The following is a 24,046-nucleotide window of genomic DNA, read 5'->3' as shown; positions in this document are numbered from 1 at the left end:
AGATTTTAAAATCCGCATTTAGTGATGGCCTTGCCCAATGCAAGTAATTGATTGGTAAGCTGAGATTGAACAATTGTATTTGGGAGAGTGTAAGATATGAAGAAAAATTATTTGTACCACATCTGAATACTTTAAAGCCCAAATCTTGAGGATAGAATTATACTAAAATGATCTTGTGAGAATGGCCAGAAGTTATATAGTAGTGTCACTACATATATTTGTTGTATATTCCTTGAGTACTATAACTTGCATACAACGGTTTATCCTTGACCTTCCGCCTCTAAATAACAAGATTACTGCTCGTCTTCTTCAGGTCGATATTGATTTGTTGATATTTTAGCAGTCAAATTATAGCACGACCTGGTATCGTTCTAGTATAAGTTCTGATATGCATCCGAGGCCTATTTTTAATTGCAATACATGCGCTTAATGACTGACACACAATGCGAAGTCCGCACGCCGATCTCGTGAAGAAAATGCTACACTAAAAACTACGATAGTCAGCAGGATTGACAATTGCACCAAACAACTAGTAATTAGATGGTGTGAACCTCTGAAAGGTTCAGGTTCGTGTGAACGCGAACTTTTTTGAAAGGTTCTGTGTGAACGCGAACGTGAACCTCATGACGTCAGGTGACGTCATATTGCTAATTCCAACCCTATCTTTCACTGGAGTGACAGCCTATATTAATGTACACGATACGCAGCAACGACTCGGGCCCCATAATGCCGCAATGCTTAAGTACATATTGGCGTTTTAGGTCGCTAAATGTATCAACCTATAGGCAATCAGATTATACAATACTCCCATAAAATCAATATCATCCGTCGCTTTGCCAACAATTTCGACGAGGACTTATCCAGGGAATATTAGCTTACGCCTTAACGGTCTTGGCCATACCGGACAATGTATTCGGCGTCTGAGTGTCGCTGCATTGGTATTGAGCAGAGTGTAAAACAGGTTTCTATAGTTGCTACCGATATTAGACTACCCCACAAGTTATACAGCTGTAGCCAATACCTCAATCGCACGGATTTGGTTTCAATGATACGGTTAACATATGAAGTCATGATTGACCCCGTACGCCTGCTAGGTTTGTTACATCAAAAAACGATATCAATCTCATTGATTGGTTGAATAAGCATCATTCGCTGACTACATTTAGTGTATTTTGCTCGTGATGCTGTGTGATTGCGGGTTAAGTTCACAGCAGAGAGTCACTAAATATTCACAAACGGAAAGCTGGATATTTCGAGCAAACTTTTGTAACGAAGCAAGTAAATTTTTTTGGATTGTCAAGGTGCATGCTCGCTTTGTGTTGATTTTTCTATACATAGAGTGACCCGCAGTTAAAATGCAATAAATTCGAACCAAAGATGTCATAATGAAGTGAAAATTGTAATATATGAAAAAAGTTCACAGTCCAGAACCTACGAAGGTTCTGTTGTGAACGCGAACCTCCAAATTTCCGAGGTTCACACACACAACGCGAACGTGAACCTCACATTCACACCATCCCTAGAAGCAGCAAGTGCCCGTTCATCATATTGAGTTTAGCCTAGCTACAAAGGAAAACGCAGGTGTACTATTGACTATGGCGTATATCTTTCTGAAAGAGACTCTTGGAAACTAGGGCCTAGAAATATCTAGGCATCAAGGTTGGTTCAGGTAGGCTAACTCCTACTATCATAGGCCAGCAGTGGCGAGATAGCGCAGTGGTAATCCACGGCTACAACAGCACTGGGTTGCGGGTTCTAGATCGACCAAAGTCGACCAAAGTGTTGGAGGTATATCTAGGCTCCTCTTCGCCACCTAATCCGCTTAACCGGCGTCTTACGAAAAGCCTAGAAGTGGGCTGTGCTACAAATTGGCAGATATGGAATTAAAAATGCAGAATCGGACTGGTGTAAATGACCGTTGTAGTCGACAAAACACCATCAATACCCCAAACAAACAAACAAACAAATGTAGACAGTGTTGACAAGCCACAAAACCACTTAACACAAATGAAAACAGGAGTCTTCCATGTGTCCGAGGGATTGTATTCATTACAACGGAAATGTTTTGTTGTTGTTATTGTAGATGTTGTATGTGGGGTTAATGGTGCATAATTACTGTTGTCTTGTGCACCAGACCACCACTTCGAAAATAATATATCCGCTAAATTAGATTAATCTGTTGACTAATTCGAAGTCAAAAACAGGCTGCGTTGGATATTGAACATTGGATATTATAAATTCATGACTGAAAATCGTAACTTCGTGAGAATTGCGGTAATTGTCGATCTTTTGTAGATAGTGTTACTTTTGTTAGTACCGCCGAATACATTATAGTCATTATAGTATATTGCTGGTTTAATACAAAACTGCTGGACTTCACCTCAAGCTGATATTCGCAAACTTAGACAACTAGAAAATTTTCATCGTTTCCAAATTAGATTAGAATTAGAATTAGCGCTACACAGTTTTTCCAAATTAGATTCGAATTAGAATTAGAGCTCCACAGCTTTTTCCAAATCAGATTAGAATTAGAATTAGAGCTAGGCTACACAGTTTTTCCGAGTTAGAGCAATTAGTAAGCAATGCGATGACCGCTTGGCACTGGATTTCCCTGCGCGAGACGGATATTCTCGCTACAAAACGCCCGGACAAAGGGGCATTTTCAAGAGAACCGCAAATTAGATCAGAATTACAATTAGAGCATGGGAGCACGTCAGAAATTAGATAAGGATTAGAACTAGAGCATAAGTACATTTCACACCTTAGATTAGAATTAGAATTAGAGCATACAAACATTTCACGAATTAAACTAGAATTGGATTACTGTCATATCGCTTTAATTTAGCGGCCGCAGGCTCGGAAAGTTTGGGAATTACATTATGTACGTAATCTTTGACTCTTCAAATATTTTTAAATCTTTCGTTTGCTATTCGATTACCGACTGTCATGATACTGACCGATGATTCATGACACACCAACATAAATATTATAATGCCATAATCGCTAATACGACCCATTAATCCCCCCGTGTTCAATTTTACAACGACACCTGCTGCGATGGTCAGTATGCAAGATACATCAATAGGTCACCACGAGCGATAAGTAATAAGTACTATCGGGTGTGAGCAGAGGTCACAAACCTATTTTACTATGGAAATTGTTTATAAATTGGAATTCATACGAAGGCTCACTGCTCCTACTTCAAGAAGTTGAAATGCGGCATGATTGTATTCCGCATATGTAATATATTGTATCACCGTTCTTATTTCATGTTCATGTTATGATAATTACGAAAGCAGAATATAGAAAGTGTAGCACTCGGGCGATAAAACTGAAACATGATCAATATCACCCAAGAGCCAGGCCAGCCAACAATAAACTGATTTCTATTACGTAAATATATTATATATAGTTGCAATTCTAGTCCTTTCCGAATAGTTACGCAACTATTAAATGTGCAGTCATTTGCCATTAGCAGAGAAGATACATCTTGAAGTAGAAAAGGTTATCGCGGGTTATCAATATTACGATGTCTGGGAATTATTGAGGCAAACAACTTCGCCAACCTGAGCTTTCTCACTCACTACATTTCCTCGTACACTGGATTGGCATCAGTGTTTATTGATTGGCAGCATGTTCATCAACAAACGTAACATAACAACAACAAGCATAAGCAATCGTCTATCTGATCGATGAAACATTGGCAGAGCTAATCTTTAGTACTATCGCACCCAGCCTCTGACTATAGGTAATTACCCCACATATAGCTACGCACCCCCCCGCTCGTCACGCTTGCTTGCTCAGAGGTAATAACTGCTCAGCAATCTGAAAGCAACACAATTGCTAATTCCATAGCTGACGACCCGAGCGCTCAAATTAAACAAAGTTGATGTTATTTGTAAGCTACTGTCGCACTGATTCCGAAAATATACATTAAAATCTCATCAGGGCAATAGAACCCCCCCGGACTGCATCTCAAAGTCTGAAAATCGGCATTGTTCTGAACAATCGCGCCAACGCCGCAACGGTCATTGTTGTGGTCATTGTTCTGTGTCGGTGCGATTGTTTGAAAAAATGCCGATTTTCAGACTTTGAGGTGTATTGCAATGACGATGGAACGCCAACTCGGCAGGTATATTAGCATTTGGGAAGGTGATGATTAGGAAAATACCTCGGTCGGACGCGAACCCGCAATCCCTTTTGCGTGGCAGCAGTGTAACGTACCACTACACTACTCGCCACCCATGCAGGCTACTCGGAGTGCTAGGGTGCCGCGAATCATATTTCCCTTTGAGAGGGTGTCGCGAGGTGTAAATGTTGAGAAACACTGGCCTAGCGTAGCGGTCGATATATGTGGGAAGACGAAGGAACTATAAATAACAAAACCGATCATTACACAGATACCGTCTGATAACACAAACCCTGTTAACTTGATGGGTATACACGAAACATCACTGCATCGTTAGTGCCAAGAATAGTAGATGAGGCGAGCAGTCACACAGTTTTAACATTCAGATATCGCATAACATGTTACGCAATACCACAGTTGGAAAGTCTTTGACAAAGGTGCGCCCTCGCAAGTTTGTTTGTTAATTGCTAATTTTAGGTCACTTGCGAGATCGATTGAAGCAATGATGCGGTGTCAGCAAATCATGTCACGCTGTCAGCACAATATTAGTAACTCAAAGATGAAATGCGTATGGGTCACGTACTCGATCGCAAGAATATTGGGGTTGGTTACAAAATGGCGTTAACAACTGACATACTGTCGAATTAATACATAATTATCACTTTATCAGAAATGTTTCACAATATCTTGCTCTGATACCCTGTGCCAGTTTCACGGTAATTGAATCGTAGTTGGCTATTCTTGATGTGATGCTGTTGTGCTCCATTTCATACATCTTGGAACGGCTGGTCAGATTAAGATGATAATACGAAATATGGCATAGAATAGTGTATATTAACCTCTTTTCCACGACTCAAAATCGTGTCCATGGGTCTGTTGGATGACGGTGAGAGGAATTGTTTGCAGCAAATCGCTATCATTGAGTCACAAGTCATTTTGAGTCACCGAGAATATGAATTCGCGCCAGGTCAAGATGTTTCCAAATTTTTCGAAAGCCAACTCAGGTCAGCTTGGATTTTATGATTTAGAATAATTTTAGGCCACCAAATATTTTTAGCTTGAGTCACTGGCTTTAATGCGTGGACGATCGGATATGGGTGCAGATGTATAGGCTACATCCCGCCTGGGCAATACTTGGTACATGCCATTTCTAAACTACTATGACTACAGGAGTCACGGGTTGTGTAAGTTTCTGGAAATGCTCTTCACATGCTAAATATTGTGGAGGTATATCTCAATGTAAACGACGCATACTGAAACAAATACAACATGACGGGTTGAGGTAGTACCAAGCTCATACATGTGGAGGATAAATGAAGTTTCAGAGAAGGAGGAATTTGTTAGCCGCAGATTTCGTACAAATGGTTTTAAAAGTACCAAGAATAGTTTTTAGTACAACCATCTATTAATCAGCAAGTATTCATATAAATGATGGATATTTGGGCATCATTTGTGCACGGTTTGTGTGCATGAATTACGCCAAAATCAACGTAGACCATCGATGTGGATTAAAATGCAATGGAAGACTTCTGAAACAACGCGCAAAGTACATACTGATTACAAAACCAGCGCCCATCATTGGTGCTAGTAAATCCTACTTATTTACAATCCCGGACATCGCGCATGACGGATTTAAGCATGTGTGACATGTATGCTCACCTAATTGCACAAAAACGATATTTATCGAATAAATAACTGCACGGTGGCTGTAATGATATTATAATTCCATTTTGGCTGCAGCCGTGGGCATGCCTGAGGTTATTTTTCTGAAATCTCGTTGGTGATGGAATAATAACAAGGTCGAAAACGTATATGGTAATGGCACCCAGTAAATCAAGGATAGGTATTGATGACTTGGTCGTTCCTAGTGAGGCTGAGATATTCAGAATGTTTTGTGGTTTAGAGTAGTTGATGAGCTGTAAATTTATGTGGAAAATTGTCTCCGAGTCACGAGTCAATCCACACTTCTGATACGGCGAGTCTGAGTCAAGTCATTGCAGGGCAGTGATTCGAACCAAGTAAAATCATTAAAAAATGGCAACTCAAGACTGGAGTCAACAACACTTGTGAGGGGTGAGGGCACAAGGAAGTTGCTGAGTTTCACTTATAACGGCGTGGGTCATTATTACATGTTTCATGACACATGTTGTAGCAAATGGCTGCTGCTATTGTAGCCTTATCTCACATCATGGCAATTCAAAAGCCAACCAGACTATTTTAAAGGTTGCTAAATTATGCTCCAAATATAGGCTGCTATATAGCCTACCATCATGCGCTCTGACCTAAATAAATACTCGATTAAATATGTAGACAGACTTCTGCCCCGTATTTCTAGTTAAATCAAACGGCATCCTAACTTGCATGGATATACTGCTGCTACAGTCTTTTTTGCTCACAGTATTTGTTCACTTCATCTTAACATTTTGACCATAAAGTGTATTGGCTTTGTATACACTCCGATATGTTATGAATGTAACTTATCACTACCTACAAACACAATAATCCGCAAACATATTAGTGGCACCTCTTTCTCGCCTGATTTCGTTCGAGATCCATATACTAGCCGACGAGACGAGAATGAAAATAAATTTTAAAATTAATGCATGGTCACATTGGTCAGTGTCATGATAAAATATTGACTTTATTATCTTAACATCCTCGATCTAATTGCCGGTTCAATAGATTATAACATGACAATACAAAACTCAGCTACATGTTATGCGTGCGGGATTCAGCAAGGAAGCGAAGATTTAAGACCACGTTTTCATCGTTCAGAACAAAATTGAACCCGGTTCAACTGACTATACATTGGCTGCGCGCGTTTCGAAGCAACGCCGCCATTTTGACTAATATGCGTTCACTCAGTTAACGAAAGAGAAGGAGTGTCGGAACAGTCGAGGTCAAATTCGCTTTCGTATTTGTGTGTCCAGTGTCCATTTATCAGGTCTAAACATATGCATGTACAAGTGTACATTAATGGCGTTGCGTGGCGTGTACTTGTGGAAGCGTTGCTTGAGAGAAGCATCGATTGGGACCGACACTCAGTTACTGCTGGGTGTTTCGCTGTAAGGTCAACAGCAGGCGAGCTGAGTGCGTTTTGCGTGATTACAGGCAAGCACCACCCGCTGCGACTTTTCTTCACATCCCAATGTTCTTTGACAGACACGCGAAGAACAATTGGATATGGGTGCTGTGATTCGGATGCTCAGTTCAACACACCACAAAACTTGCGATACAATAAAAACATAGGAAGGTGTCGAAACGGCTTGCAGTAGTCTTTGAAATCAGACACCCACCTTGGCCTAGGCGATGTAAAGAGGAGGCATGCACATGCACACTGAATGAAAAGTAAAAGAAGATAGTATAGAAAAAGCAAGCGACAAAAATGGGGTGGCCTGTCACGGAAGGCAAGATCGATAGGTCAGGTCTTGGTCCGGTAATCTTGAGGGCGGACTAGTATTTTCACTTGAATGTGGTCATGCTCGTCGACTGTCGGATGGCCGGCGGGATACGGTTCCACACGTCAGGTCCTGCATATTTGATAGAGCGTTGATCTTTCCGGTCGATCATATGATATTTGGACAACGTTGACCCGCATGTGTTGTGGCGAGATAGCGCAGTGGTATAATCCGCGGCTGCAACACCAATGGGTGCGGGTTCGAGTCCGACCGAAGTCGACTTCCGAATTTCGATACCTAAGTGTTGGAGTTTTACCTAGGTTCCTCCTCGCCACCTCATCCGTGTCAGCGGTGTCTTACAAAAGCCTAGTGGTGGGCCGTGCTATAAGTCGGCAGTTACGGAAAATAAGAAGAATATCGGCCTGGTGTAAATGACCATAGTAGTCGACAAACACCATGAATACCCCAAAACAAACAAACAAACAAACCAGCATGTGTTGTACTTGTGGCTTTTTAATTCTGAGGTAAAGAAGTCAATGAAATATTCGGAGAAATGACCACTCGAATCCTAATCGAGTATAGTAATTGTAATGATTCGTCTCGAGTGGTGAGAGGCGATTGTCTGAGTACTGAAATTATACGCCTCTTTTCTTTCACTAACTTCACTTTTTGTATAAGTTCGGATTGTCAATGATACGCGTCGGTGACTTGCGTAAACAACCAATCACTCAGTGATTGTGCACATTCCGAGTCTCTATTGTGATATCACATAAATTAACCGCAAACGAAGCGATCGGAGCTTACAGCTTACGTTGTAAACTAGTAATACACTAATATAATGCATTGTATCTATGTGCTATAAACTGCTCACAGTACCCAGTGTGCACTCTTGTGTGATTTAAATCGAACGAATATTGTTTATACGTTGATATTACTCATCAACAACTGGATCAGGTATAAAATCCTCTTCCCCCGTGTCGTTGCTCTCACGTCGGCAAAACATCCCAGAAAAAAAGACCGTTTAATGAAAGAAAAAGAGCTAACAATAGCTTCTAAAAAGAAGCGACGAAAAATGAATAACATCGAAGATGACTGTGGCATCAGACACTATAGGTCGAGGTGGATGTCAGTTCAAGAGACCCCAACTGGTTGGTCGTTAGGCATCTCTCTACCTGCTCATTACATCACATTGTGTTGTTTGTGTGTCTTGAGCAGATGAAAATATAATCTGCCGATTGATTGATGGCATGATTTAGCAGTTCTACGTATGCGTGAGCGATATAATGCCATTTTTTCGTGTATTTGTATTTTCAACTCGATATTCGTTCCTCGCCTGAGAATAAATCAGTACTCTAGGCGTACTTAAAACAGCTTGACTTGACTAGTGACTTGACTCTTGAAGTGTCTTGACTTGACTTGACTCGAGTCACCTTTGAAAATCGAGTGACTTGACTTGAATCGAACAGAGATTTGCGACGACTCGAGATGACTTGTGACTCGGCGGTAGCGACTTGGTTCTAAAACTGGAATTACAGTTTAGATACTTTTCCCGCTCGTCTTGAAAGCTTGATTATCGGTATCATACCATCTAAAACAGCACATGCTACAAGCGTAATTGGGAACGATAATTCTGTGAAGTTGTGGTTAACTCACAGCATTGTCACAAAGTGCAATGAAATAGACATGGTCGAAAAACACTCTTTAATGCGATGTTCAAGGGGCATTATTTTCATTGCGGTCGCATAAAAGGATCGTAATTGGACTTTTCGTATGTTACAGACTGTTCTGATGTTATAATGCATGCTAATCGAACACTTAAATTCGACTCGAAGCTGAATACTCAATTCAGATTCGGATCACTCAATGCTGGTTTTGCTACTCTTAGGAGTCCTGTTTGACATATAGTAGCCTATATGTCTTCTTATCTAAGTGTTAGAGGTTTATCTTGGCTAGGGTTGCCATACGTCCGGAATTTCCCGGACATGTCCGGAATTTCACTGAAAAATCTGCGTCCAGGAGGAATTTCAAAAATATGCCGAAATGTCCGGAATTTTGAAAGCTTGAAGTAGGCTTAAAATTTTTCGTAAATAAACATAAACAATGTTATTTTTAAGCAGATTTATGCTATTCAAAATTCTTTCTTCGCGCATCGCACGAGTTAATGCAACGTATATTGATATTATTATGGACACCAGGCACCACCCTCGCCAAATTAGCAATGAAAATAAATATAAATAACCATCATATACTGAAATAAATCTGATTGTAATCGCAATTATAAGCTAACGGTATATTATTAGGGTTGGTTAAGGCCGTTCGGATGGTTCTGTCACAGACAGTGGTTCCGAATCTTGAGGTCGTTTTCCTTTATCTGGGGATCGCGATGATGTTGGACGTATATTCAGCTTCCTATGCCGTAAGTGTGGGCAAGCTGAATTTTTTTAGTAATCAGCTTATCAAGTTTGGATCGAGCTGGGCCACGAAACATTTTGAAGTTGGAAATGAGGTCGCGACCATAAAAAGTTGGAAATCACCGGATGTGCTACCTGCTGGTGCATTTTATAGTAGCCTAATATATGGAGGAATCAATAATATTGACAGAAGCCATTCAATAAATTTAACAGCCAAATGCATATTGTAAGTGCCCAAGAAGTTACATCGACTACCCTATGGTGGGCCCAAGATCAGTGTTTTTTTCGGCGGAAGGGGGCAGAAAAAATGTTGTTTCGGATCTGATTAAAACACATAACCATATAGCCGCACCGACCTAACAGTATAGCAGGGCTACACAATCCAGACAGGCCAGATACGGCCCGCAAGACGATGTCACCCGGACCGTGAAGAAATCTATTGCAAACCCTAGCAAGTAGCAATCAGCAGAGCGCACATAACAGATCGCCCAATTCATGACCTATGTTCCACTCCATTCTTGTATAGCAGTGGTTCGTGGTTCGCAACCTTTTTTCACCCAAGTACCATTTCAAGGTTTTATGCAGTGCTCGCGTACCACCGACATAAGATAAGCGCGCCGAACGCGGTCAAAATGTTTCCACCGTATTGAGGTGCATTTTAAGGCGTAGTATATGATTTCTGTAGTGGATCCATTTGAAATTATTGTGGTCAAATATATTAAGACGGAATTTGGTTAGGTAAGAATCCCAATGCTTTACGACTAGATCTCCTTCCCGTAGGCCGTCACTGGTGGGATAGCGCCTACCAACGACGACGACCTTACCACGACGACGGCGGTTTCAAAAACTCAAAATCAACCCCACCTGAACTAATAACTTCCTTCGGTCGAAGAAACAGAATCTACTCGCGTACCACCTGGAAGACCTTCACGTACCATTACCACTGCTGTATACAGTCGAAGGGCAATGCTGCTTTGCTAGTGTAACGTCATATTGACAGACAATGTGTCACCTCATTTTTAAATCCGCCAGTGGGCGCTAAAGAGTGTCCGGAATTTGCTTCACAAAAATATGGTAACCCTAATCTTGGCTCCCTCCCGCCATACCATCCCTGAAAGCGGTGTATTATGAAAGCCTATATAAGTGGGCCGTGCTACACTACAAGTCGGCAGCTACGGAATAAAAAATGGCCTGGAGTAAATGACCATAGTAGTCGACAAACACCATGGATACCACAAACAAAAACAGTGTGTGCATGTGCAATTGTGCAGTGCTTACAACAATTTACAGAATTAGGTTTGGAATTTGGAATTTATAGGGGTCAGAGCAGGGGTCTCAAACACGTGGTCAGAGAGAAATTTGAATTTCCAAGTACTTGCCAATATTTTCACGATGCTTGTGGAATGTCAGTCTGCTAGGGCGGCTCACTATCAATTGGACCATTTCATCCCATCAAAAAAGTGTATACTTTCAGAAATATCTTGATTATCAATATTGATGCTGCGGCCTGCGGGGTAATCAGAAACTAGGAAATTGGCCCGCGAGCACATTTGAGTTTGAGTTTGGGTTAAAGGGTGGTTCCACACCCTCTATCGCTAACGCCAATGTTTCAAGTCAGTTTTGAAATTATTATATAAGTTTTCATTGTTTTGGCCGTCAATCCCGTAACTTCCGTTTGAAAGTGCTGGAATTGTATTTTCGGAGGCTCTGCTGTGTAATAAGCAAATGTAACAAGCAAATGATTTTTGCACAATAGGGGGAAGGCTAAATGAGGTATTGCCTGATTGAGGTATCGGCTGTAAAGCAATCATATCCGTAACAGAATCAATATATCCGAAAAAGGTGTAGGTGTCCACGCGGCTATTCGGACCAAAATAGCATGCGATATTTCCCGCCGAATCCACGTCTCTATACACTGTTACTGTTCCTCGGAAATGTTGAAGAGGTACAATTGTACATCACATTCAAGGCAGACGCAATCCCACCAGTGGCGATTTCACTAGTTCCGTATTGCAAAGATGTTTCAAGCAAATGCGGCAAACTGGAAATAAAAATGAATTCCTTTAGGATTATGTATACTGTATGCGAAGAAGTAGGTTCCTTTCCGGATTAGCAAACCGACTGAATGCTCATCCAGAATCACTGAATGCTATATATTCATCTAATTCTAAGAGGCATAAAGTATCGGACTATGCCATGCTCCATAGAGCAGCCATTAAAATGTTACATAACTTGGGGTGGGGACATTCGGCCTGCTTCCTATTGTCATGGAACCCGTGACGTCATTTTGTAAACGTATTGTACATAGCATAAATATTTCTGTACGAATATCCCTAGGAAATACATTAAACTTGAATGTGTACCATCTATTTATATAAGTATATCAGGGTTAACCGATCTCTTCGCCCCCATTACTCGAAATTTCATGCCGGATACTGCATATATGATTATACGATTGTTGATATACAATGTTATTTCCAGCAATTCTCTAGTAGTTGCTGACGACCACCCATTGCCGAGTGACAGCCGTTTTTTTTTTATTTCGGTTCATTTCAATATGAATATACCATTTAATGGTATATTGGAATTTTGTACCTTCAAGACGTTCTTTAAATTAAACTTGTTAGTGATTGGCAATCAATTTATTCCCATTACACTTCATGACTCCAAAACCTCGGTAGATATTGTCACATCTTAGACCACTTTCCATATTTCTGACGTAATACAAATAATCGATTGCCTGTTGTTCACATTCACATACATCACGTGGATGATATTCATTTCAACGTGGTGTTAAAGGTACGATCGGTGGTGGTGGTAGGGGTCTGGAGTCGGAGTTTCGTTAAATTATTTCTTGATGAAGGATATTCGGAGTCACGGAAATTTTTCAGCACCCTTTGTAGCCAAGTCGCAGTTGAGGCAACACCTACTGACTGGAGTCGAAGTGGCGGTTTGTTAAAATGCTTGTAACTAAGGAATTTGTCACCGTAAATACTATTTGTCCAATCCAAAATTTTCCACGTCAATAACTTTGCTTCTACGGGTTGGGATTGAGCCAAATTTCAAATGGATCGTGGGTGGGTGATGGATCCTAAGGAGAAGATAAGTGGAAAACAACAGGATGTCTATTTGCAAGAAATAGAGAATATCGAAATAGACCAAGAAGAGCAAGAACTACTAAACATGCCAATAAGACAGGAAGAAATAAAACTCACATTGCACCAGATGAACACTGACAAAACTCCGGGAAGTGATGGTCTGCCCAAAGCTTTCTATGTTACTTACTGGGAGCAATTAAAACAAAGCATGGAAGAACTATATAATAACGCTTTGTTTTGGGTGATATTTGTAACTCGTGGCATAGGGGCATCGTAAAATTGATTTATAAGAAAGGTAATGCACAAGATCTAAAAAATTGGAGGCCAATAACACTTTTAAATCAAGACCATAAGATACTTACAGCAATAATTTCAAACAGACTAAAATTGATAACGGGAAAATTGATTATAAATACACAAAAATGTGGAATAAATAACAGGCAAATATCGGATGCCCTTCGTAATATTAAGGCGGCACTAGACTACGCATACTACAAGAAAACGGATCTAATAGTAGTATCATTTGATAAAGATAAGGCATTCGATAGGGTGCACCATGGATATCTCTTCAAAATTTTTGAATCCTACGGCATACCAGAGGCCATAAGAAGATTAATAGAAAATCTGTATGGAAATTCTTATAGTCAGATCCAGATGAATGGTACCTTAACTAGGAATATACAGATAACTAGGGGGCTCCGACAAGGATGTTCCCTTAGTATGTGTCTGTACGCAATGACGACGGACCCTTTAGCGAGGAAAATAATGAATAATAATAACATAAATGGATTAAAAATAGGGAAAAATGAATTACGATTACAGCAGTATGCAGACGACCTTACTGCGATAGTGAAAGACGAGAAATCACTAAAAATCGTCTTCGAAGAATTAGACTGCTTCGGTAGAGCTACAGGACGAATTCTAAATAAATCAAAAACAGAAATCCTCATAACTAAACCAGGTATAATCCAGGAAAAGGAATATAGAGGGTATACTACACCCACTACCAAAATATTAGGCCAAAATTTCGGAAAGAACTACATAAAATTGACTTATGACAAAAGAATAGAACAAAATCAATAGACTCATTCACATGCACAAGGAAAGAAAACTAACATGGTTTGGAAAAAAAAATAACACTCAAAAGTTTGGCAGCAACAAAAATAATATACAATGCTAGAATAATAGAAGCCCCGAAGAATACAATAGATAGAATGAACAGCATGTTCTTCAAATTTATCTGGTATCCGGAACAAATGGAACCGATAAAAAGATCACGCATGATATCCTCTGAAATCATGGGAAAATTGAAGATACCGTGCATCAAAAGTAAATTCGAAGCGTGTAAAATAGAAAAATTCAAGATCCCAAAACAATGGAAGAGCCAACTGAATTTTGGCATCATGAGGCAATTTACACGCTAGGATCAACTATACTAAACATAAACCGAAAATTATATAATAACTCTTCGCCACATAGAGAAACGGTCACAAAAGAATGGGAAAATATAATAGAGGTGGCGAATAAAATAAATGGACAGATGAATCATGGGCGGAAGCCGCCCATGGAGATATATATAAAGAAATTAAGAAGACGAAAGAGTCAACAGCAAGCACGACTTTATCCGCAGGAGACCCGATTGAATGGGAATTAGTGTGGATAAAGGTTGCAATAACGAGATCACGAATCAAGAGAGAGTCATCAACAAAAGAGTAGCTCTGAAAGGATACTTCCTAGGAGATGACAAAAGAAGACTGAATTTATTCAACATAGGGACACAAGGAAAAATGAATACAAACTGCAAATTTTGTCAACAAAAAGAAGATAATTTAGATCACATCTTACTAAAATGCCAATTCACTAGAAAGCTGTATCATAATTTCAGAAGACTACTGAGAACTAAATATCTCCGAAAAGACCACATCTTTTATAACGAAGGTTTAGAGGGATCTGAAGATTGGACGGTTCTTAGTATAATCAAAAAAGAAATAATGAAACAGAAACTTACGCTGGACAAAGCCAACAAAGTCATAGCCAATTCGGCCGAGACAATCGAACAAATGACGAGAAAAATTTTGAAAGGACTAGTTAAAAATATGAAATTCTTCAGAAATACACTTGAGGAACAAGCATTCCGAAATGAGCTAGCCTTTATCGAGGATTATTATTATTATTATTATTATTGGAATAGTGGCGCTTGTAACCGATTAGGTCTTTTGCGCCACGTACGAGATGCTTAGCGTAAACAATATTTCAAAGATATTTCGCACACGACAGACTTTATCGAGGATGAAAACAAACCAACGCAATGTCAAAATGCGTTGGACTAAAGAAACATGACGAAAAGAGCGATGAAACAACAACGATGACGACGAGGATCAAAACAAAGATGACCGAATTGACGGGAATGATGATAATGATGACGGAGCCAAGAGCGAAGATGTCGGACCAGAATGAAGAAAAATTGCGATACACGACTGTGTGTGGGTATGAATGTGAGAGTGATTTGAATATTTATTGTGTCTGTTCCCTTTCATGCGTGTGTATGCTGAGAAACTGTGAGTGTGATTTTTAAATATTATATATTCTATTCTACTTTTACCTTTGTATGTATTGCAATTCTTTCTGAAATAAACTTGGGATGACTGCGGTCACCGAAAAAAAATGGAACGTTCATTTAGTTAGACAACCTAACAATTTCATGGGGTTCAAAAATATTTTCGGACAGCTCCAATCTACAACCGTAGGTGTCGAGTACAGAGCAGTGGTACATTCTACTGCTTCCACGCTAACAGATAGCAGGTTCGATTGACACCTATGAGGACTATATAATTCCGCCCAGAAAGTCATTTTTACGATTTCGCCCCCGAAATACCTGTCGTGCGTGTTTTCGTCTATTTAACATATATAGTAACGATACAGTATTAGGTGTATGGTAACTATATATTATCGTTTTTGCCGATTGTCAGAAATACGATAGTGGAATCAGTGGAATGCAATTGCTTGCAAAACCAACACTCACATTTGCGTGATTTCCTGATCCTCGAAATGCGTGTACAGTCTGACGCAGTTGATAGGTGACAGTACGCAGCTTCGCATTGGTCGGATAACAGTCGGAATGCTTTCATCACTGGTAAAAAACGAGTTAGTGTGCACAGGTATGGGTTATAATTAGAGTTTCATTTAAACAAATGGTTGTTCAGAAGATTTCGTTTAAAACATGTTTTAAACGGTGTTTTAAACAATGGCCTTTTTAATTTTTTTTAAAAGTTGCATAATTACGCCATAATTGTGTAAATACTTTCATACAAAAACTATGTGGTATGAGCCTGCGGACGAGTTACTCCCGATACAGCCGACGTATGCGATATGGAATGGTGGGAACACTCGAAATAGTCGGCTCAACCGATATAGTTCGTAGATATATATCATTGGTACGGAATCAAATGTTCCGAGAATGATGACCGTATCTGACAGGGGTTAGAAGCCTGTTTCGTCAAAGGAGCTATATTTACCATGAGCGGATTCGAGATTTCTATGTCCTAATACAAACCAAATCCAAAACTTCAATTCTTAACTCTAATCCCAATCTAGAAATTTTGTATATTCCAATCCTAATCCTAATCATAATCACATTCAAACTTAGAAATTAGAAAGCCTATATCAGTGTTTCTTAATCTTGTCGGCGATTTGTCGGCGGCGAGAACACCTCGATCAAAAATGACTTCCGCAACCTTCGATATTTTACGTTTAAATGTTAATAATCCATAAGCGACTTTATTGCCAGCGTCGAATAGCCCTCTCCTTGCAATATGAACCGTATGCACAGGCATAAAGCCTCAGAACTAGATGTTCTTCCATTTTTCTAACCTGCCGAATCATTACCTCAATCTGCAAGGTTTCGCCGAGTCACGTAATTCGCGGAGTCACAAAATAATTGACCACATTTAATAGTCATGCATTAACGAATCAATGAGACATGTGTTGTTGTATTTCGGGCATTAATAGTGAGATTCGAGTCTTGGAAACAACAACCCTCATGTCATCTTAACAGCGAAACCGGTTTCGTTTTTTTCTTTAGCCTTCATTAAAATAGAAAGCGCATGCTCGTTTAAATTAGTAGTTGCGGAGAAAAACTTCAAGGGCAACGTTTGTAATAGGCACCTCGTTTACTGACAACTTTCTTATGTTCGTCAGTGAGAACCTTTTTGCAGAAAAACAATTCGTGATTACTAGGACAAGTTTTTGTTGCACCTAAATCGTCGAAAAGTTGCACTTAATTTTAGCAAAAGTGGCAGTAAAAGTTGCATTTATAATTTTTTAGGTATATTAGGGTATGAGATACTCGAAAAGTGTAAGATTTGCAGGGTCTCTGCTTGTTTCGTTTTTTTCTTCGCTATTCGATCGATCATGCATACATTTTTATGTTCTTTAGGTTCGAAACTTACATGACAGCATTTCGCTGTCTGCTCCTGCACAGCTGTCCAATTTCGTACTTTCCCTTTTCACGGACGGCTTGGTGAGACCGCTGAAAATTACATGTTTGCCGGTACGCAGCAAAAGGATAACACAGTGCGGTATGATTTTTCCGCAAAAACCCAAACAGTAAAGCGATAACCCATAAACCATAAACCAAGTCAAATACCACACAATAAGCCCCGTAGGTCTGCAAACTTGACAAAATGCATTGCAGCAAAACTGAGTGCTGGAGACTTTAACAAAATCCATAGGCTGAAAAGGTTACCCCGCAGTGACAATGTAATTAAGGGCGGCCTCGCTCGGGCGTCTGTCAAAAGGGAAAGGTCCTCAAATTTGAACGACAGTAAATCAATCCCGCGATGTATTTATATATAGTTAGGCACTATCGCGATTGGCCGTGGTTTGTGAACTTCTAGCTTGCGAGTCACTGTGTCATAGATAACATTGAGATGCAGCGAATACATCACATAGCTCTTTGTTCAGCAAATCAAAGAGAGAACGTTACTAGAAATAGTTTTATGGCATGTTTTCTTTTTTCATCACGCCTTTGCTTTTTGCGCGATACTTGTTAAAAGTTGCAGTAAAAAGTGGCATGAATAAATGACAAAAGTTGCAAAAAGTTGCAATATAAAACTTCTTCAAACAGCTTAAAACACCATACTGCAAATTCTGAGTAGGCCTATTTATGAAGTTCCCGGAAGCTGAAAAAATTGCAAAAGTTGCAAAAAACTTCCCTTACTGATTACAATAATAGTGTTTACTGATTACATTTCCACTTCGAAATACTCGCCGCATCGTCTCAACAGCATGAAGAAGACCAATCACACGATCAAAAGAATTGATAGTCGATACTTATCATACTTACTTCTTCGGGCTGCCTGAGCGTGGTCTTGTCTTGCTTTGCCTAAGCGCACACATTGCATAGATAGCAGAATCAATATCATCAAACTAGCTCGCATCCTGACGCTTTCCACTTACAACAGATTATTCCAAGACTACTACGCAAAACCAACGACTATGCTGTAGCCTACCCGAATATAATCTACCATATGCACTTCAAGAGAACAATTGTTGAGCGTACTTGAATAGCTTGGAAGCATATGCGCTCTCGTATATCTGTTTACAGCGAACTCTACTTCTATACTTGTTTGCAAACTACCTACACGTGTATCGGCAGTTGCCCGAGTAGCCTTCGGGGGAATTTATAATTAACTTCGGTCGCATAGTTATACAATTGAAGATTGACTGTAAACATTATTTACTAAATCAGAAAATATAGCCCTAAAACTGAAGACTTCATTTATGATCATAAACAGGATATATGGCATGAGTATATATCATGATGACAATCTCTATTCTATAGCCTACCAAGTGACCTGAAAGCAATTCGTCGTTTTCCTTGTGAGAGAGGACTGAATACTCGCAAGTCATAACCGAAACTTACGAGAAACGCAATCTATTCCTTATATTTACTTCCAATCACTCTGTTATGATACGATTGGAAATCACAGATGAAATATCTGAAATACGTAAGTCTTCCATACATGGTGTCATATTACTCTATCCATTATAATTATCGTTATATTTTCTATTCCAAACTATGTTTATTGTATAGTCGAGAAATCAGCCAACATACCAATGCAATCAATAATATTTTCACGATATATTCATTTCTGCTAATGGCTCAATATTGATCAAAGCAATACAAGGCATATATACCGGTCGGGTGCATCGCAAGTATATAGGCATCGTAACATAACTATAAAATGTCGAAAGCCGCATGCTTCGCCTCATAGATTAGCAGACGGAAGGTTCATATCACGTCAAAACAACGACCTTAGTCCAGCGATGTATACGAATGGAGAATCGGAGATTGCCGATGGCCACTTTCCGCCGAAGATCACGTTGAGATAAACCTTTACAAGGGTATTTCAAATCTCTTTGATTTGCGGTAAATGTACCAAGTAAAATAAACTACTACTTCCAATGGATTTTAACATACTCGGTGTTTACACAGAAGCGGCATTTTCCCTTTCGCAGATCGTAGCTTTGTCTACATTACTAAATTATGTCATCTTATAACCCTGAATTAACTGCGCGTAAAAAGTAAAAAAGAAGAACTATACCGCTGCTATCATCGGGAGAAGGACTTTGGAGTACAAGCCACCCAAGAGCGGAATTCTATACCTATTTCCAACATTGGATAGGTAATTGTTGCGTTTCCGTGCCAGGAAAATTAAGATCAAGTAACAGAAATCGACTGAGGCCTAACAAAAAACATAGGAAATGCCATTGCTCAATCGGATAGGTTTCAGCTGATAGTGGAAATAGATCTCGGCTGGTGACTGGGAATGTTAAATCCAGAGTTTTACAAGATAGACATCGCAAATTGAGTGACCGAAGTAGCCTTTTTGAAGTCTGCGACCGGAGTTACGCACAAATGATTCGGGCTATGTTTATAACACGGCAGCTGTATTTAGAGAAAAGTAAGCCGAGAAGCAGCGCCGTGCTGATTCCAAATGTTCCTCGCTTGTACGTACATAAACAAACTCCAGTTAAGTGTGAACCACTATCTAATCACCTGTTGACAGAGAAAATGCTAAGCAGTTCACGAAATGACAGAATCCAAAATCTTCATCGCTTCCACAAAGCTTGTTGTTTGCATAAAAAGATGGCGGTTAGTCAAAAAAGAATTTATGAAACTCATAGTATTCACTTGGTAGTAGATAGCCTATAGGAAAGGAGCTCGACATATTCTTTCAATCGATATTGCATGATTCTAGTGCCATCTTTCAAGGGTAACTGATTTGACATGAGGTATAAGTACAAAGTATCCGCCAGTATGGGATGAAACATCGTGAAATTTTCCAAACCCGAAGCCAGATTTCTTGATGAAAAGTAGTTTGGGCGAACAATTCCATTTTTTTACATTCTAATGATGTAATCTATGTTGAGTACCACATTATGTAGCTACTCAGACAATAATATTGATATAGATTAGTGATTCTTCACCTTTTACCCCAGTGCCTCTTTTCAGATATTTTCATGGTCCGGCGCACCCCCATATGGTTGTACTAAAGGTAAATCCAAGCGCTTGAATCGCGTCCGATGAGCAGTCGACTAATTAACGATCTAATAATTGAATCTTTTCGAAAAGAAGGTTGTTGACAACCGTAGTGTACAGGATCATACCTATATAGTAAGCGCCTAGTGGTACACACAGGGATGGTGTAAACGTGAGGTTCACGCTCGCGTTCTGTGTGTGAACCTCAGAAATTTAGAGGTTCACGTTCAGAAACAAACCTTGGTAGGTTCTGCGCTGTGAACCTTCTTCATATATTACAATTTTCATTTCATTATAACATCTTTGGTGGAAATTTATTGCATTTTGGGCCACTGTATGCATGACGCTGGCAGCATAAAAAATCAACACCAAACGAGCATGCACCTTGACAATCTCAAAAATTTTACTTGCTTTGCTACAAAAGTTATTTAGTGACTCTCTGCTCTGAGCTTTACCAGCAATCACTCAAAATCAAGAACAAAATAAACTACATGCAGGTAGTCAGCGAATGATGCTTATTCAACCAATCTACGAACTTGATATCGTTGCCTGATGTATGAAAAATCTAGCAGGCGTAAGAGGTCAATCTTGCTTTCATATGTATATTGTATCATAAAAACCAAAGTCGTGTGATTTGGGTGTTAGCTACTGCTGTATACTGGACCGTAACTGCCGCAGCCTAACCCCCTCCTAAATTTTTCGTGAATTTTTCGCGCTATGCGCGATTTAATACTGCCCGATGTCTTGATTATTGTGTACCCTTCCCCCAACAAAAAATTACGCATGATTTATAGTAATGGGCACTTTGACGTCGGCCATTACCACGACACAACGCACCAAAACATATAAAGTTATAGGCCATGTAACTATGCGACTCCGAGAAGTGTGCCAGAACGATCAGCAGCGAGAAGACTATGGTCGAAGAGGACTGCCCTTGTGGTGACAGAAACCTTTGATATATATATACATATATGTTTAATTGTTCACAGGCGCCTTAATGGCTGGCGCCGAATGTTCCTGTCCTTACGATCTAAAACACACAAGTCAAATGAAATCCCGCAAGGAATAGTTATTTGCTGGTTAGGTTTACCAATTTAAATCGTGTGGGTCTTTTAGTTTAGTATCTTTGGGCGAGTTCAATATCTTTTGACATAACAGATAAGCATCATGTGATGAAGTCATTATATCATCAGGTCTGTCTGAAGATGTTTAAATTATTATTTAGGTGTCATACCGTTTCCTACACACTTCACTCAGGTCTTCCGGTAAATCTGATTACGTGCACAAAGAGAGGATAAAAATTGATAGCACTGTATATGCAATTCCCGATCATATTGACCGATTCAATCATGAGTCATTGGAATTTTTCGCGCTTAGCGCGTTTAGGCGTTATCAGCTATTAACTCACCCAACAGTATACCCAATATAGCATTTAGGTATCGGCCAAAAGCGTATAGCCTGAGGGGCGTCTGAGGGGTTCAACTCCCCAGAAGTTCGATTTATCACTCTATGGGGGCTCGAAACCAAAGTTTTTTGGGCGTAGGGGGGGGGGGGGCAGACGAAGTGCTGTTACGGTTCTGGCTGTATAACCCGTTTCACACTCTGCTCAACATCAACGTATAGCAATACTCAGACTCCGAATACATTGTCTGGTCTGGCCTAGACTGTTGAGGCGTAAGCTTATATCCCCTTGCAAGTCCTCGTTGAAATTGTTGACAAAGTGACGAAAGATATTGATTTTATGAGATTATTATATCATCTGATTGCGCCAGTTGATACATTTGGCGACGTTTAAAACGTCAATATGCACTTTAGCATTGTGGCATTTTTTGACCCGAGTCGTCGCTAGGTATCGTGTAGAACAGGGGTGGGCAATTATTTTCCTTCGCGGGCCAAATGAGAAGTAGAAAATACGTTAGCGGGCCGAGTGAAATTTATTAGCTATATTCTCCGTATAGTATTTCACTTTTATTTCTAAATCACATTGTTAATAAATACTGTTGAGTAAGTGTGTTGATGTTAGGTAATGAGGAAGTGGCGGTAATTGATAAAATATCTATTTGCCGTCACGATTCGAAGCAATATTAAACCCCTATCCACGTTCTTCTATTAAGACACTAAAACAGTGGTTCTCAGACTTTTTTTAGACACGCCCCCCTGTATGATAGGGACAAATTTCGAGCCAACTCCCCTATCATGATATCACAACATATTAAAAGGAACAACCAGCATGCTAGCAATTCCGACGGATAGTTTGATAGCATGTAAGGTTATGGTTGTTGATGAGAGAATTCTGTAATATCAATGTCAGTCAATACACAGAGCAATAAGCTATAAGCTGGGGTTACTCATACTTTGCCACATTGCCTTCATTTTGAATCTGGATTACGCAAGCGAGGTACGTAGGCAGCGTAAACGTGGTTATTAATGAACAGGCTTCAAAGTAAACGAATTTACTGTTTGGTTGATACAGCCAATATGGTTTTAGTCCACGCATCAACATCCGAAATGCAGGTTTAATGTTATGAATTTTAAGCAACCATTCGCGGGCCGCACAGAATGGCTTCGCGGGCCGCACTTTGCCCAGGCCTGGTGTAGAAGGTACATTAAAATAGGCTAACACTACACTGAAATGTAGGGTTGAAATTAGCAATATTACGTCACGTGACGTAATGAGGTTCGCATTCGCGTTCACTCAGAACCTTTCAAAAAGGTTCGCGTTCACACGAACCTGAACCTTTCAGAGGTCCACACCATCCATAACCTACACATACCAATTCCATCTCTTCGTTTGGCGATATGTTAAAATTGTATTAGATTTTGTTTTATCGCTTTGTACGACTTTATAGCAAATCAACTGATAATGTGGTATAGAGCTAAACTCACATTGAATTTAGTTCGGTAAAATAGAGGTAATACTGCACCAAGTGTGTAACTTTACCCTGCATGTGTGCAAGAGCGTAGCCAGGAGAGCAAAAATTTGATGACGTAGAAGACCCATCCTTTAAAGACATGAAAAATCACAGTGGAAAATGATGGTCTTGCGCCCTTATTGTGCGATTAACGCAACTGCTCGGAGGATATATTTAACCCACGGATATAATGTTATGTTACGGTATTGAAGATATGGAAAATCACCGTGTCCTTACTTCCTCGAGAAGCGCGAAAAATAATCATATAAAATGAGTGAAACTAGTTAATGCTATTGTTAATTGCATACAGCCTACATTATTGTATCAGATTTACCGATTAATCTGGAAGAAATATACCGTCAAAGTGATTCGTAGCTCTCGAATACGAGGCTATTTAGCTCATCATTTGGCCAGAAAGTTTTGAAGCATCGTAAACTATTTAAGTGTCTCTTCGCACGATGTCGCTTCGACATGTCGTGTGCTGCAAAATACAATACCTATAGTTCGAAACAATATGTTGAAATAACTTCTATCGAGATGTGGTAGAATTGCGTT

At 39.8% G+C, this 24,046-nt stretch overlaps 1 protein-coding gene across 2 annotated transcripts; it reads right to left on the bottom strand.

The window, feature by feature from the left end:
- Positions 1–3,598: 3,598 nt before the first annotated feature.
- LOC145453510 (uncharacterized) lies at positions 3,599–19,816 on the bottom strand. Of its 2 annotated transcripts, none has more exons than XM_080331484.1 (3): positions 18,381–19,816; positions 16,059–16,166; positions 3,599–11,979 (listed from the first exon to the last, which is right to left on the bottom strand). In XM_080331484.1, the coding sequence occupies exons 1-3, from the start codon at positions 18,431–18,433 to the stop codon at positions 11,847–11,849; spliced, it is 294 nt and encodes a 97-aa protein (XP_080187610.1). In that variant the 5' UTR covers positions 18,434–19,816; the 3' UTR covers positions 3,599–11,846. The 2 variants fall into 2 exon arrangements, with proteins under 2 accessions (XP_080187610.1, XP_080187609.1); XM_080331483.1 differs by lacking the exon at positions 18,381–19,816 and adding an exon at positions 17,485–18,368.
- Positions 19,817–24,046: the final 4,230 nt, after the last annotated feature.

Source organism: Botryllus schlosseri, chromosome 13 (genome assembly GCF_051294905.1).
Source record: "Botryllus schlosseri isolate E-star chromosome 13, Bs_hap1, whole genome shotgun sequence".
Classification (NCBI taxonomy): Eukaryota; Metazoa; Chordata; class Ascidiacea; order Stolidobranchia; family Styelidae; genus Botryllus; species Botryllus schlosseri.
This window is presented reverse-complemented; position numbering and strand designations above follow the sequence as displayed.

Bases quoted from the DNA above. Each gene is read 5' to 3' on its own strand.
- LOC145453510 (XM_080331483.1), bottom strand. From the start codon at position 17,764: ATGGATTTTGTTAAAGTCTCCAGCACTCAGTTTTGCTGCAATGCATTT. The intron at 16,167-17,484 runs GTAAGTTTCGAA...GTTTTTTACCAG, and splicing joins AGACAGCGAAATGCTGTCAT to TGATGAAAGCATTCCGACTG. The intron at 11,980-16,058 runs GTGAGTGTTGGT...TTTTATTTCCAG, and splicing joins GATCAGGAAATCACGCAAAT to TTTGCCGCATTTGCTTGAAA.